Source organism: Talpa europaea, assembly GCF_964194135.1.
Source record: "Talpa europaea genome assembly, chromosome: 1".
Lineage (NCBI taxonomy): Eukaryota > Metazoa > Chordata > Mammalia > Eulipotyphla > Talpidae > Talpa > Talpa europaea.
Genome location: NC_140073.1, coordinates 128,059,283 through 128,073,675, shown reverse-complemented (window position 1 = coordinate 128,073,675; position 14,393 = coordinate 128,059,283). Strand labels below are relative to the sequence as shown.

At 41.7% G+C, this 14,393-nt stretch overlaps 2 protein-coding genes across 2 annotated transcripts; one reads left to right on the top strand and one right to left on the bottom strand.

The window, feature by feature from the left end:
* Window positions 1–147: 147 nt before the first annotated feature.
* Window positions 148–3,830, bottom strand: HSPE1 (heat shock protein family E (Hsp10) member 1; the record flags this gene model as incomplete). Its single annotated transcript, XM_084259408.1, has 4 exons — window positions 148–570; window positions 653–742; window positions 2,269–2,433; window positions 3,633–3,830. The coding sequence occupies 4 exons, from the start codon at window positions 3,828–3,830 to the stop codon at window positions 520–522; spliced, it is 504 nt and encodes a 167-aa protein (XP_084115534.1). The 3' UTR covers window positions 148–519.
* Window positions 3,831–4,600: 770 nt separating this feature from the next.
* Window positions 4,601–12,798, top strand: HSPD1 (heat shock protein family D (Hsp60) member 1; the record flags this gene model as incomplete). The annotated part of the gene is made up of 11 exons (XM_084241118.1): window positions 4,601–4,774; window positions 5,900–6,152; window positions 7,132–7,214; window positions 7,783–7,878; window positions 8,264–8,357; window positions 8,754–8,922; window positions 9,861–9,960; window positions 11,246–11,491; window positions 11,897–12,071; window positions 12,356–12,534; window positions 12,646–12,798. 11 exons carry the CDS (start codon window positions 4,601–4,603, stop codon window positions 12,796–12,798), a joined length of 1,722 nt encoding a protein of 573 aa, XP_084097244.1.
* Window positions 12,799–14,393: the final 1,595 nt, after the last annotated feature.

The following is a 14,393-nucleotide window of genomic DNA, read 5'->3' as shown; positions in this document are numbered from 1 at the left end:
GATTGATCTCAGGCCATCTTGGTACACCATAGTAGTGGAAGCGCTGACACTTAACCCCTATGCCACCAGAAAGGCCCTCAATAAATACATGTCAATATAAGCACTGTTATGTATGAAGTTAGAATGTTGCTACTCAACTTTCTTAAAATTAAGTAGAAATTCATTACTGTATCAGCATCAATTATTTATGTATTAAGGCTAATTTCAATGTGAAAATGGAAAGCTTTCTCAGAATCTGCTGCAGGTTATTTGTAAAAAAAAAAAAAAAAACCAACAAAACTAGAGAACCCTAAAGCCACCTTCAATCACTAAATAAAGATTTACCATTCATTTATATGCTTTTATTTGGAAATGTTTATGTAAGTACAGTGAAACTAAATTTTAGAGACACTGGATGTCATCACAGTTTGGATAGCATTAGTTTATTATAAAAGAGACACAGAAATTATTTACATGATGAAAGATTTCAGAACTTGAGTGGAATGGGCAGCTTCACATGATGCCATTTCAATCTTGGTTTCAGTCTACATACTTTCCAAGAATATCACCATCTCTAAATAAGAAATAATCCTACAAACAGAAAAAAGCCTATTAGTTAAGAAAATTAATAGCAAGTACTTAACTTCTTTTTAAAATTATTATGCTTACACACCTTGTCATCTAGAACTACTTTGGTGCCTCCATATTCTGGGAGAAGAACTTTATCTCCAACTTTCACACTAACTGGTTGAATCTCTCCACCCTTAAGAAAATGAGAATGTTATTAGCAAAGATAACTAGTTCAACAGATATTTACATTTAATTTTCATTAATCAAATATTCTCACTCGAATCGAACATTAGAGACTTTGTTGCCAAGTGATATAATTCATGTTACATAAGAGTACTTGAAAAAATATCATTGTAGAATTACACTTTGAAATGTACACAAGGTGGCATAAAGTAAAACTTGATTTCAGAGTAAATGTTCAAGTAATTATACTGGGAAAGCTGACTTTAACTACATCTAACTTTTTAATCATTAAATATTAACCTATGGGTTATTTGAAACAAACCAGTCTTGAAAACTATATACACGAAGGTCATGTTTGATTTCTTTCAACATACAAAAATTTAACAGAAGTTTCTCAAATCTGTAACATATACTTCAATTTTGGTTTCTCCAAAATACAGATTTGGGGAGAGGAGCTGAAGTACACTGTAAGCCGCCGTGTTTTGTGTGGTTTTTTTTTTTTTAAAGATTTATTTTTTTATGCATACAAAGCTGGGGTGCAGGCCAGAGGTGCGGGGGTTGAGAGGATTCACCAGAGACAGAGTGGGGAGCAGAACAGGAGGATCTACTGAAATACACTGCTGAGGGGAGCAGGTGAGACAGGAGAGGTCTGCTGAGTCATATGCATCAGCTCCCTAGCAGGGGATCCAACTGCTGCTGATGGTGGCTGCAGACAGCTTCACAGTGCTGAGTCTTAATCCCTTGCCCCACCAGGGAGGCCCAGCCTTCCTTTTCTTAACTCACAGGTTAGTTTCAATGCTAGAACTAATTTTCCTAGAGACAACAGAGACAATCAACACATTCCATCCCAAGGGCATTTACCTGACTTTACTTAACTGGAGCAGTCAAGGAAGGATAGTTCAACCTGTTCCTTTCATAGATAGGCCAACTAAGGCTTCAAGAAGTTAAAAGATTAAGGCAACTGGGGGGCCTCCCTGGTGGCACAAGAGGTTAAGCACCACACTATGGAGCAGTCCCACAGCCTCTGCAGCATGATTTTAGATCCCTGAGTTTGATCCCCTGCTGGACTGGGAGCAACGCACATGGCGAAGCAGATCTCTCCTGTCTTGCCCGCTGCTCCCCTCAGCAGTGTATTTCAGTCTACCTGAGTTTCCCGCTGTCTCTGGTGAATCCTCTCACCCTCCGCATCTCTGGCCTGTACCCCAGCTCTTGTATGCATAAATAAATCTTTTTCAAAAAAAAGATTAAGGCAATTTCAGTGTATTAGATGTGATACCAAGAGTCAAATTCCCCTCAATTCCCACCTCCAGATTTTTAACCGTAATTTTTTGCTTTGTCAATAATTTAGAATTTGAAGAAAATGCTGGTTGTACTGTTACTGGTTTTTATACTCTGGAACTCTCCCTCATATAAAGTAATTTTATTTCGCAATCATTTCCCTTAGGGTGGCAGATAATATAAAAGGTTACTTTTAATACAGGGATTCTTTTTTCCTCTACACTTAACATAAAACAGCTCATTTTAGACACCATTTACCTTTCCTTTAGAGCCTGATCCAACAGCTACTACTGTTGCTTGCAACACTTTTCCTTGAGATTTTTCTGGAAGCATAATGCCTCCTTTGGTTACAGTTTCAGCTGCACTCCTTTCGACTAATACTCGGTCGAAGAGGGGAAGAAACTTTCTAAATGCCTGTCCTGCCTGTTGGGAGATAAATGTTAGATATGAAACAAGAAACAAGTTGTAACTACATTATAACAAGCAAGACCATCGTGTTACATAGCAAGCACCCCCGTGAAGCTTCCCACGATAACACCAAATCTCAGCTTATTCCTTCCGAAAAAAAGGTTAATGTTTTGCTCTAAATCACGCGTTAATTTCTTTCCCTGTGTGTTAGGGATCGCTGCTCCTCTGGTCAGCAGTGCAGTCAGCCGTAAGGGCAACCGTAATTTTTCCCAAGGTCAAGCATTTTCCTCCCTCAGGTCTCTCTGGGTTTGTTCAGCAAACGCTGAGGTCAATTCCTCTGCCTGGGGCTACGCTTCCAAGCCCCCACACACTCGCCGGCCGCCGCGCGCGCGCCCGCGCTCCCGCCTCCTGACCCCACACGCCGGCCGCACACGCGTGTGCAGAGTCCGGGCGAGAGAAAGGGTCGGGGAGGCCTCGCGTCTTCTGGCTTCGCGCACGCGCCGGGCACGGAATGACCCCTAACCTCCCGGCTAGGACTAAAAAGAACTGTCCCGCCGCCTTAGGCCCCCTGGTCCGCCGGCCTCCAACCCACGAGGACTCACCATGACTCCGGCCGCCGCAGTCGCCCTGTTCTCCCGCCGCCGCAAAAAAGACAGACCCGCAGCCCGGCCCTCCGGACACGTGAATATGGGCCGAGGCCGCCCAACGCGCAGGCGCGCGGGCCCGCGAGCCCCGCCCCCCCCCCCCCCGCGAGAGTGGGCGGCCGCACCAGCGCGCGCCCGGATTCGCCCCGCGCTCTCCGCGCAGGCCCCTGGCGCCGGGACCGGGAGGCGGAAGGAAAGAGCAGTTCTTTCTAGGCTTTTCTAGGCCGCCTGCCGAGGTGAAAGTACTAGCCCTTCGCCCCCTCCCGGATGTGACGTGCTTTGCCCCTTGACCTACAGAAAGCGCGGCGCCTCCCGGAAAGTTCTGGAAGCGAGCGCCGCCCGGGAACTAGCCTAAGCCGGCCCGAGAGGCCTGAGCCCGCTGGCCCGGCCCAGCGTGGGGAGGGAGGGGCGGAGCTGGCGCGCCGCGCCTGCCGATTGCCGGGCCCGGACGGGAAGGGGGTGGGAGCCGCCGCGCACGCGGTGCCGCGGGGCGGGGGGAAGCGGCGGAGGGAGGGGACACGGGCTCATTGCCGTGTGCGCCCTGCACTCTGTCCCTCACTCGCCGCCGACGGTCCGAGTCGTCGCCCGCGCGCCCTGCCGCCGCCCCGCAGGTACACGGCCGCCCCGCGCCGCCTCCCCCCGCCGCCCGGGATCCGGGGCCGACCTCGGCCCGCTGCGGGCCTGCCGGAGTGCGCCGGCGGGCGGGAGCCAGGGCTTCCCCACGGCCGTGCAGGCCCGCGCCCGCCGGGCCAGGCCTCGCGGCTCCATGCGGGAGCCCGTCACGTGCGCCGGGGAGGGAGCGCTCGGCCGGGCCGGGCGCGGGAGCAGGAGGGCTCGCCGGGATGTTCGTGGAATTGGGGGAGGGGGCTCGTGTTCACTGGGGCGCCTCGATGCAGTTCACTTTCGGCCAACTGCTGAGCCCCGCGAAGGGTGGTCGCGGCCGAGTGGGACTGCCTGTGGCCTGGCGGGCAGCCGCGCTGCGGCGACTCCACCCTTGACCTTGCTCGGGGCGTCCTGATGGGAAGACACGTGGGGCCGCGCCGAGTGGGCCGGGCCGCCGCCCCCAGCGCCGCGGCCTTGCGGGCAGCTCTGATACAGTAGCCTGGAGTGGATACATGAGGACACTGATTACTAAGCGGATTTTTGCACCGTCAGTAATATTTCCGCTCTCCCGGTCACTGGGTTTTAGAGTCTTCCCCTTACCTTAAGACTTGGGTTTTCAGGGACCCGTGTGCAGTGGGCTTATTCTCAAGGCCGTTTCTACGGTGAAAGATTAACTCGTTTGTTAGCGATAGCGGCTACATCTAGGCGTAGGTGGCGGTGGGGAGGAGATGGGTGTGCTTTGTGCTGGTGCCTGCGGCGTGAGGGAACTTCAAGTTTACGCCAGTGGCTGTTGCGAGACTCAACCCATCTCACATCTAAAATTTCTGACCTGTAACGCAGGTGTCACGTTTGTGCTGTAAGGCACCTCGGGTATTAATGTAACGGTCACTGCTAATACTAATATGACGATGATCTGCTTGTTTCCCCTTTCAGAAATGCTTCGATTACTCTCAGTCCTTCGCCAGATTAGGCCGGTGTCCAGGACCCTGGCTCCTCATCTCACTCGGGCTTATGCCAAAGATGTAAAATTTGGTGCAGATGCCCGAGCCTTAATGCTTCAAGGTGTAGACCTTTTAGCTGATGCTGTGGCGGTTACTATGGGGCCAAAGGTATCAGTGTTACTTTGTTCTAATTTACATATTGCTAAGTAAGGCATATTTTATTTATGTAAATAGTCGTGCTGAACTGGCGAGCGGTACTTTGGTATATTGGCATGTTTTTGAGAAAACCTAATTTACATGTAAGTTCCAGATTATCGGTCATTTTTTTTTTCTTTTCCTTAGATATAATTGTCTTAAAATTTCAACTACTTTTGCCAAATTTGTGAAACTTTATTTCCTACAGTGTGTGATGTAATCTAGTGGTAACTCAGCTCCAGGTGAATTCTTGAAGTAGAATTAATCTTGCTTGCCTGCTTGAGTTAAATTTTGGATTCTTTCCCAGTAGTTAGTATCAAATCTAGAGGGAAGAACATAACATAACCTTTCCTAATGTGTATTCTTGTAGGTGCTCTTTTTATCTAATGTTTTTTTCTGCTTCCGTTCTACTCCAAAGCACATTTAAAATTTTAAGTCTCTTTTCACTTGAAGAGATTGGTGAGTGAGGAGTAATAATTTGAGGAGACCTTTGAAGGTAGTGTCTCTTAAAAAAGATAGTCCAGATAATGCAAGCGATCCAAACTGCATAAAATAAGGTGTTTACTTGCCTGACAATAGCAGCATTTGGTTCAAATGCAAAAGCTGCTTATACTGTTTGTATCATGTTTGAGATTTCATAGTGACTCAACTTTGTAAGAGCAGTCTATTCTTGCTGTTAATATTTCCGTAACAAAAATTTAAAACAAGTTTAAAAGCAAGTCTTCATATTACTTTCAAAGATAGCAGGCACTGGATAAAACAAGTATAAAAAAAGATTTGCATAATATTGGAGAGTTACATCATAATTACCAAATTGGTATTGGTTTACAAGATAACATCTTTTAGTCCATAAGGATGTGTGTCTTCTGTAATAACCTTATCCGAAGTTATGCACTTGGCAAGGTAACAGAGAGGTCATTATGTTTGTAAACTAACAGCACTTGAGAACTTGTCCTTCATGTTGCACATCTGATAAAAATGACTGCTTGTGTTCAGGTTTTCAAGTAACTTCCCTATAGTGAAGAGTGCTCATTCTGTTTTAAGCTGAATATTGGAGTATGTGACTCTGTTGCCTTTTTTCCCCCTCTGCTATTACAGGGAAGAACAGTGATTATTGAACAAAGTTGGGGAAGCCCCAAAGTAACAAAAGATGGTGTGACTGTTGCAAAGTCCATTGACTTAAAAGATAAATATAAAAATATTGGCGCCAAACTTGTTCAGGATGTTGCCAATAACACAAATGAAGAGGCTGGGGATGGTACTACTACTGCCACTGTACTGGCCCGCTCTATTGCCAAGGAAGGCTTCGAGAAGATTAGCAAAGGTGCTAATCCAGTGGAAATAAGGAGAGGTAAGAATATCTCTTCATTGGCCCCATAATGTTCTTAGCTATCTATCAAATTCATCATAAAAAGCTGATCCTCCTCTTGCCTAAAATATGTGAAGTTTCCCTGCAGCAAGCAGTAATCAAATGCCTGGGTGGGTACTGTGCTAGGTGTTGAGGGAAATGCAACTGAGTTAGTTCCTGTCACCTGGGTGTGCCTCAGCTGCCAGCCCCCCACAAACCATTAGTTTATTTGAAGATATAGGATGTATTATCTGAATTTTTTTCTTAAGTAAAATTTTCCAAAATAAAGAAGGGAAGAACTAGCACTTACCCAAATTGAGCAAAATGGGGTTCCAAAAATTCATAATGTGGTGCTGCTGTTAAAGCAAAAATAGTTTGATTGTTCATAATTATACGTTAAATGACAACATTTCAAGTAACTAAAAGTTACCAGGTGCATAGCCACAAGAAATTCCTAACTCTTGTTGAAGGTAAGGGACTGCAGTCAATCTTGATTCTTTTTTGTGTCCTTCCATTGATGGGGGATGTGTTAAGTGGCCCTTTTTTTAAAGTTTCTGTTTTAGTACATGTGTTCCATCTCCATGTATTTAGGAAAAGAATTGGCAAAAAAAGCAGTTAATAGGCTTTTCAGGCATTGAAACATTTAACATGAATCAATATTTTTACTTGATTATAAATTCCTAATAAATTTTGCATTTTAATGGTATTTATTTATTTAAGATTTTATTTTTGTGTAGAAAAACTGGGGTGTAGGCCAGAGATGCAGCAGGTGAGAGGATTCACCAGGGACAAAATTGGGGAGCAGAACAGGCAGATCTACTGAAATAGACTGCTTCAGGGAGCAGTGGGCGAGACAGGAGAGGCCTCCTGTACCAAGTGGGTTAGCCCCCCTGGTGGGGGATGAAACTCAGGCCTCAGGGGTGATAGCACTGAGAACCCTACGCCACCAGAGAGGCCCCTAATCATATTTATTTATAACCAGGTGTGATGTTGGCTGTTGATGCTGTAATTGCTGAACTTAAGAAGCAGTCAAAACCAGTGACAACCCCTGAAGAAATTGCTCAGGTAAGGATTTTTCACATGATAAAATTTGAAAATTTATTAGCCTGATTTTTTTTTTCATAATCACACAAATGTCAGAGTAATACTGTCCGACCACCAATGTTCGGAGCACTTTCCTACGGCTAAAACATTTGAAAATAATGCAGTGACTGTTATTGGGGGTCTTCTTGAACTATCATTTATTTTAGTTCTACATTACTATGAGTAAAACTCATTTGTATGTATGAGAAATGTTCTTCAATCATTGTTAAAGTGTATAATTTTTTGTCACGTTGTAACATTGCCATGCTTGCCAAGGGGGAAAGAAAACATTGGGGTTATTTATATTGCTTTTTAAATGGACAATTTCATTTTTGCTGCTTATCTTTCAAAAAGAATGTTACCAAATGAAAGAAGTTGGAAACAGAGCCAGTACTTTACTAGAACCACTATACTGTAAAGTTCGCTTTTCCCTATCACATAAAACTGCCATGGATGTATGAATTTGGATATTACTAGAGAATGGAAGTGGAATTGATTGAGGATGTTCAGCCTTATTTTTTAATTTGAAAAGGTAACTTGATTATTTTAGGTTGCTACGATTTCTGCAAATGGAGACAAAGAAATTGGAAACATCATTTCTGATGCAATGAAAAAGGTTGGAAGAAAGGGGGTCATCACAGTAAAGGCAAGTGTTGTTAATGGTAGCTTAAAAATGGGGTGTGTTAATCAGAACTGAATTTTCTAAATACAAAAATTTGATCTACTTCTCTTTAATTTTTATATGTATAATATCAACATCTATGTATATAGTATACAATGCTTTCTGTATTTTATGTGGGTTTTTAGCCTTGCTAGTGGGATTGAATCCTTCCTAACTTGAATGACACTGTCTTGTAGCTATAAAAAATAATTGAAATGTCCTTTTTTGAAATTTTTGCCAAAGTTGACCTGAGATATTTGCATATTCCTGCCTGAATAGCTCATGATAAGTGGTGTGTCTTTTAATCTGCTCTAATTGTGAGTTTTGTGTTTATATAATAACATACAACTAATTCTTTAATTTTTCATAGGATGGAAAAACACTGAATGATGAATTAGAAATTATTGAAGGTATGAAGTTTGATCGAGGATATATTTCTCCATACTTTATTAATACATCAAAAGGTAAGAGCAAAGCAATAATCAAAACTTTTTTTAATAGTTTTGTTTTGTGTCAAACATTGGCATTAATTGACATCAATTGTATATATTTCAAGAGCTCGTGTATAAGATTAAAGTGAAGCTTAAATTCAGTCATTTTAAAAGTGTACTAAAACTTTAGTTTGTAGCTTTTTTTAATGTTTATTGAAATACCGTTGATGAACAGCACAGCTTTTATTTTTTAATTGAAGTAACTGCTTTTTAACAGAGTGACCCAACAAATGTCAACATTGATAAATGTCATACATTAAATTCATCTTAAAAGTCTGGTCTTCATCCATTACCATGGATTTTAAATTGCAGACATTTTCAGGATATAAGTGGTCTAAAGTTCGTTTCAAATGTCCTTTGATTTTTCAGGTCAGAAATGTGAATTCCAAGATGCCTATGTTCTATTGAGTGAAAAGAAAATTTCTAGCGTCCAGTCCATTGTACCTGCTCTTGAAATTGCCAATGCTCACCGTAAGCCTTTGGTCATAATTGCAGAAGATGTCGATGGAGAAGCTCTGAGTACACTTGTTTTGAATAGGTAATAGACAGTGGCTTTTGGCTTACATATCTAAATGAAAGATAATTATTTGTATCGATGTTTGAAACCTTTATATTCCACGCCAACCCACTTTTGTTTGTATCTAGCGTTGTATATAAGTACAGTTTTGCATGAGAAGAGGTTAACAATGACTGTTCTAGAAACTTCAGATCTAATTATATGTCAGCCAGTATTTTACATTATCTATCAAAGGAAAATTTAATTAATGAGTGGTGTCAGAGAAGTTGGCCCTCAACCTAAAATAAGTCAAGTCCAGTCAATTTTTGTAACCTATAGTTCAATGTATTATTTTAGACTTTAAAACAGGTAATATTAATGCTATGAAAAGATTTTAGGACATCACTAAACATATATATATTTTCCCTAATCTTAGGATTAAGGTATATCAAAAGTAAGAGTTTTTTATATTATTGTAATGGGAGTGCACAAATTAAATTGCAGTCATTTGAGATTGCATACCTTAACCTTACCCACAAACTCTGAACTTATTCATCCTTGAATGTTGATTAGCTTGAATCTGCTTTCTGGGTTATGAAAACATTGACTATTGTGGGATTTGTGTTTTTTTTTTTTTTTTCTAAGTTATTTATGCGTACATCTGGGTGCAGGCCAGAGATCTGGGGGATAAGAGGATCCACTAGAGACAGTGGGGAGCAGAACAGGCAGATCTACTGAAATATACCGCTGAGGGGAGCAACAGGCAAGACAGGAGAGGTCTGCTGCAGCATGTGGGTCAACTCCGTGGCTGGGGATGGAGACAGCTTCACAGTGCTGTGTCTTAACGCCTTGCGCCACCGGGGAAGCCCCAGATTTTGGGGTTTGAAGCCAAAATATGATTTCCTAAATAACTACATTAGTCAAAACTTGAAGAGAGGCATTTTTATGAAATTTAAATCTGATTAATAACTTCTTAACAGGCTAAAAGTTGGTCTTCAAGTTGTAGCAGTCAAAGCTCCAGGTTTCGGTGACAATAGAAAGAATCAGCTGAAAGATATGGCTATTGCTACTGGTGGTGCAGTGAGTATCATAAATGTGTTATTGGTTTACTAAAAGTTATATTTTCCCAGATCTGAAACTTCATTGTAGAATTGATTGTTGACAGTCATAATCACCATATAAACTATATGCTTAATTTTTCTTGAAAAATTTTATTTATGCATATAAGAACAGGGGTCTTGGCCAGAGGTACAGGGGGGTTGGGGGAGTGAGAGGATTCACTGGCGACAGAGTGGTGAGTAGAGCAGGTGGTCTTACTGGAATACACTGCTAAGGGAGCAGTGGGTGAGACAGAAGCGACCTGCTACACCATATGTGGGTTAGCTCCCTGGCTGGGGGTTGAACTCTGGTAGTAATAGTGGGCCATTGAGGTGATAGCACTGAGACTTAACCCCAGGCCACCAGGGGAGGCCCTTCTTAATTTTGTTTTTACTGAATGTTTGAGAGCTAAGAGATTGGATTAAATAGTGGTAAGAGCCCTTTTCTATATTGCTGTGAGTTTGGCCCTAGAATAGTTGGCTAATCTATTAACAATTTTGAAAGAAGAATCTAATAGAAAAGACATAGGACTTAGGAGTTTAGGCCTAGAGTCTAGTCCCAGATCGGAAACTTCAAAGAAATGAAGTTTTTATTACAAATGGTTCATCAAAATATTGGTGTGACTTTTTTTTTTTTAAAAGATTTATTTATTTATATATACAAGCACTGGGTACAGTCAGAAGCGCGGGAGGGTGAGAGAATTCGCCAGAGCCAGAGCGGGGAGCAGAGCAGGCAGAAGGACCGAAGTACACTGCTGAGGGGAGCAGCGGGCGGCAGGAGAGGTCTGTGCGCCATGTGGGACCCCTCCTCTGGTGGCCTGGTTGCAGCTGGGGATTGAACTGGCGCTGCAGAGGCTGCCGGCAGCCTCGCAACCCAGTGCTCAACCGCTGCGCCACCGGGGAGGCCCTGGTGTGACTTTTTAAAAAATATATATATTTTATTTATTTATGCATACAAGAGCTGTGGTATAGGTCAGGTGGGGCGGGGGACAGTGAGAGGATTCACTGAGACGGGAACAGAACAGGGGGATCTACTGAAATACACTGCTGAGGGGAGCAACGGGTAAGACAGGAGAGGTCTGCTGGGCCATGTGGGTCACCTCCCTGGTCGGGGATCGAACTGTGCTGCAGTGGCTGCTGCTGGCTTGATAGTGCTGAGACTTAAGCTCTTCTTGCCACCAGGGAGGTCCTGTTTGGCATTATTTAATAAACTTACATAATGAAAAAATGATAACCGATTATTGGCTCATTTTAAAATATTTTTGTAGGTATTTGGAGAAGAGGGATTAACTTTAAATCTTGAAGATGTTCAACCTCATGACTTAGGAAAAGTTGGAGAGGTCATTGTGACCAAAGATGATGCCATGCTCTTGAAAGGAAAAGGTGACAAGGCTCAAATTGAAAAACGTATTCAAGAAATCATTGAGCAGTTAGATGTCACAACTAGTGAATATGAAAAAGAAAAACTAAATGAACGTCTGGCAAAACTCTCAGATGGAGTAGCTGTGCTGAAGGTAAGAAAGATTCACTGTTGTGAATAAGCTGCTTGGGTTCTGAGCCCAAGAATAATAGTGCTTCTGTGGTATATCCCCTTCAGGTAATGCCTCATAACCAAGTTTGGGGAATTGCTGTCTTTATGGAGATATTTATTACACAAAATTTCTTTACTGAAACACTGCATTAAACCAGAATTAAACTTGTGGTAAGGCAGTTGCTGTGGAAAAAGAGGTTTTGTTCATGACCAATCTACACTCTTGGTGTGGCATTGTACTTACCCTGTTAGCTTTTCAATCATATAATCACAACAAAGAGCAGCCTTTTTTACATTGATTTTTAAGCTTGATGCCTTTTAGTAGTTCTTGGCAATTATCAATTTGAAGGAGAGAAACCTTACTGACTAGAATTATTTTAATCTTTAGGTTGGTGGGACAAGTGATGTTGAAGTGAATGAAAAGAAAGACAGAGTAACCGATGCCCTCAATGCTACACGAGCTGCTGTTGAAGAAGGCATTGTTCTGGGAGGAGGTTGTGCTCTGCTTCGGTGCATTCCAGCCTTGGACTCATTATCTCCAGCTAATGAAGATCAGAAAATTGGTAAAGTTACCTTAGAAAAGTTTATTTGCTGTCTGATTTTGGTTTTCTATTGTTGAAGCAATACTGTTGCATGAAATTAATCAGAGTGAAGTTTCCAGAATATAACAATATAGATTAATAGTGCTGATGCAAGAGTCAGTTAATAATGTATCACATCATCTAAGTTTGGGGGATTTGACCTGTGGTATTTCCCAGTTGGAGTTTTCCTATGTTAATATTTTCACAAAAAGAATTGTTACAATGTTAGCAAAAGAACTAATATTTATTTTCTATTTTCTTTATAGGTATAGAAATTATTAAAAGAACACTCAAAATTCCTGCAATGACTATTGCTAAGAATGCAGGTGTTGAAGGATCATTAATAGTTGAGAAAATTTTGCAGAGTTCCTCAGAAGTTGGCTATGATGCTATGGTGGGAGATTTTGTGAATATGGTGGAAAAAGGAATCATTGATCCAACCAAGGTAAGTAGTTGACCACTTTCTAAAAAAGTCTTTGAAGACCCCCTCTTTAATTCTTGCTCTATTTTTACAAAGAAAAAAGTGATATTTTACTAATAAACTTTTTTTTTCTAGGTCGTAAGAACAGCCTTATTGGATGCTGCTGGAGTAGCCTCTCTGTTAACTACAGCAGAAGTTGTAGTTACAGAAATTCCTAAAGAAGAGAAGGACCCTGCAATGGGTGGAATGGGTGGAATGGGAGGTGGTATGGGAGGTGGCATGTTCTAATTCCTAGAATAGTGATTTACCATTATTGATGAACTGTGAGAGGAAGCTCAAAGCAGGGTTCCTCATCTATAACTTCAGAGAAGTCAGTTGAAGGAAATGACTGAAGAAAAGGCTGGCTGATGTTTAAGAAAATCACTATAATCATCAGTTACTGGTTTCAGTTGACAACATATAATGGTTTACTGCTGTCATTGTCCATGCCTACAGATAATTTATTTTGTATTTTTGAATAAAAAGACATTTGTACATTCCTGATGACTGAGTGCAAGAGCCATGTACCAATGTACTGCTTTAAACTTAAATCACCGAGGCATTTTTACTACTATTCTGTTAAAATCAGGATTTTAGTGCTTGCCATCACCAGATGAGAAGTTAAGAAGCAGCCTTTCTGTGGAGAGAAAAATAATTGTGTACAAAGTAGAGAAATATCCAATTATGTGACAACCTTTGTGTAATAAAAATTTGTTTAAAGTTAATTGTGTTAGCCTTTCCATGATCTAGAAGAGAAATGAAAGCCAATTGAAGAATGGTAAGCCAGAATTTGGTCCAAGTGTTTGTATTGACATGAGGTCTGGACATAAAAGGGCAACTAATGGTTTTTTGTGAGAATTACGGTTATTGCTCCAAAGCTACAGCATACTAGATAAGCCGAGGGTTCTTGTTAGGTACCCACAGGCAGGGCTTTGTAGTAAGAGTGTAGTTCAGTGGAGGGAAAAGGTGTGTTATTCAAGCAAGGTTGGTGGATAGTGGGGAAGCATTCCATAACTTAATAGGTACAGCTTAATGTCTTCATCTTTTGTTAAGGTTAATAGGTTTCTGGCTCAATGCTCGGTATTTTATGATCTAATGAAGAATGAGAGTGTGACTTTTAAAACAATACATGGCTATTTGCATGGTAGTGGCAGATACTGATTTGTAAAATGTAACATTGTCTATATATTATAAATTGAAGGCTCAGCCTCTTAGGTAACATTTTACCTGTGGCAAGGACTATCTTGGAGTTCTAGGTTCTGGATCTGCTCTAGAAAGGTCTCCTCCTGCTTGTTCCTAGGGCTGCTTCCTAGAATTGTGGTATGAGCTAGGCATTGCAAATGTTAAATGCTGCCCTTGTGTAATAACTGTGATTTATATTTTGTTTTCCCATTTCTGGTACAGAACTAAAATCCTTGGAATTTTCTAAGAAATGACAGCAGTAAAGATGTTATGTTAATGAGGTGACATGGACCATCACCCCAAAATACACCTAAAACTGGAGGCTGATTGCCAGAAGAACCAACAATGATGTTGGAACTTTAAATCCCACTCTAGACTTCAGGATGAGGAGAGGGCCTGAAGGTTGGATCAACCTCTAGGAACCAATTATTTAATCAAAATGACTAATGAAACCTCAGTAACCCAAAAAGGACAGGGTTTGGAGAGCTTGCAGGTGGGCAAATGATTCTGGGAGCGTGGTGTCCCTGAAGAGGGCAAGAAAGGTCTTCTATCTTTCCCTGTGCTTTGCCCCATGCATCTCAAATCTGTTTGTTCCTGACTTACATTCTTACATAGCTGTCTTAACTATCCAGCAAGTAAATTGAACCCAAGGAGGAGGGAAT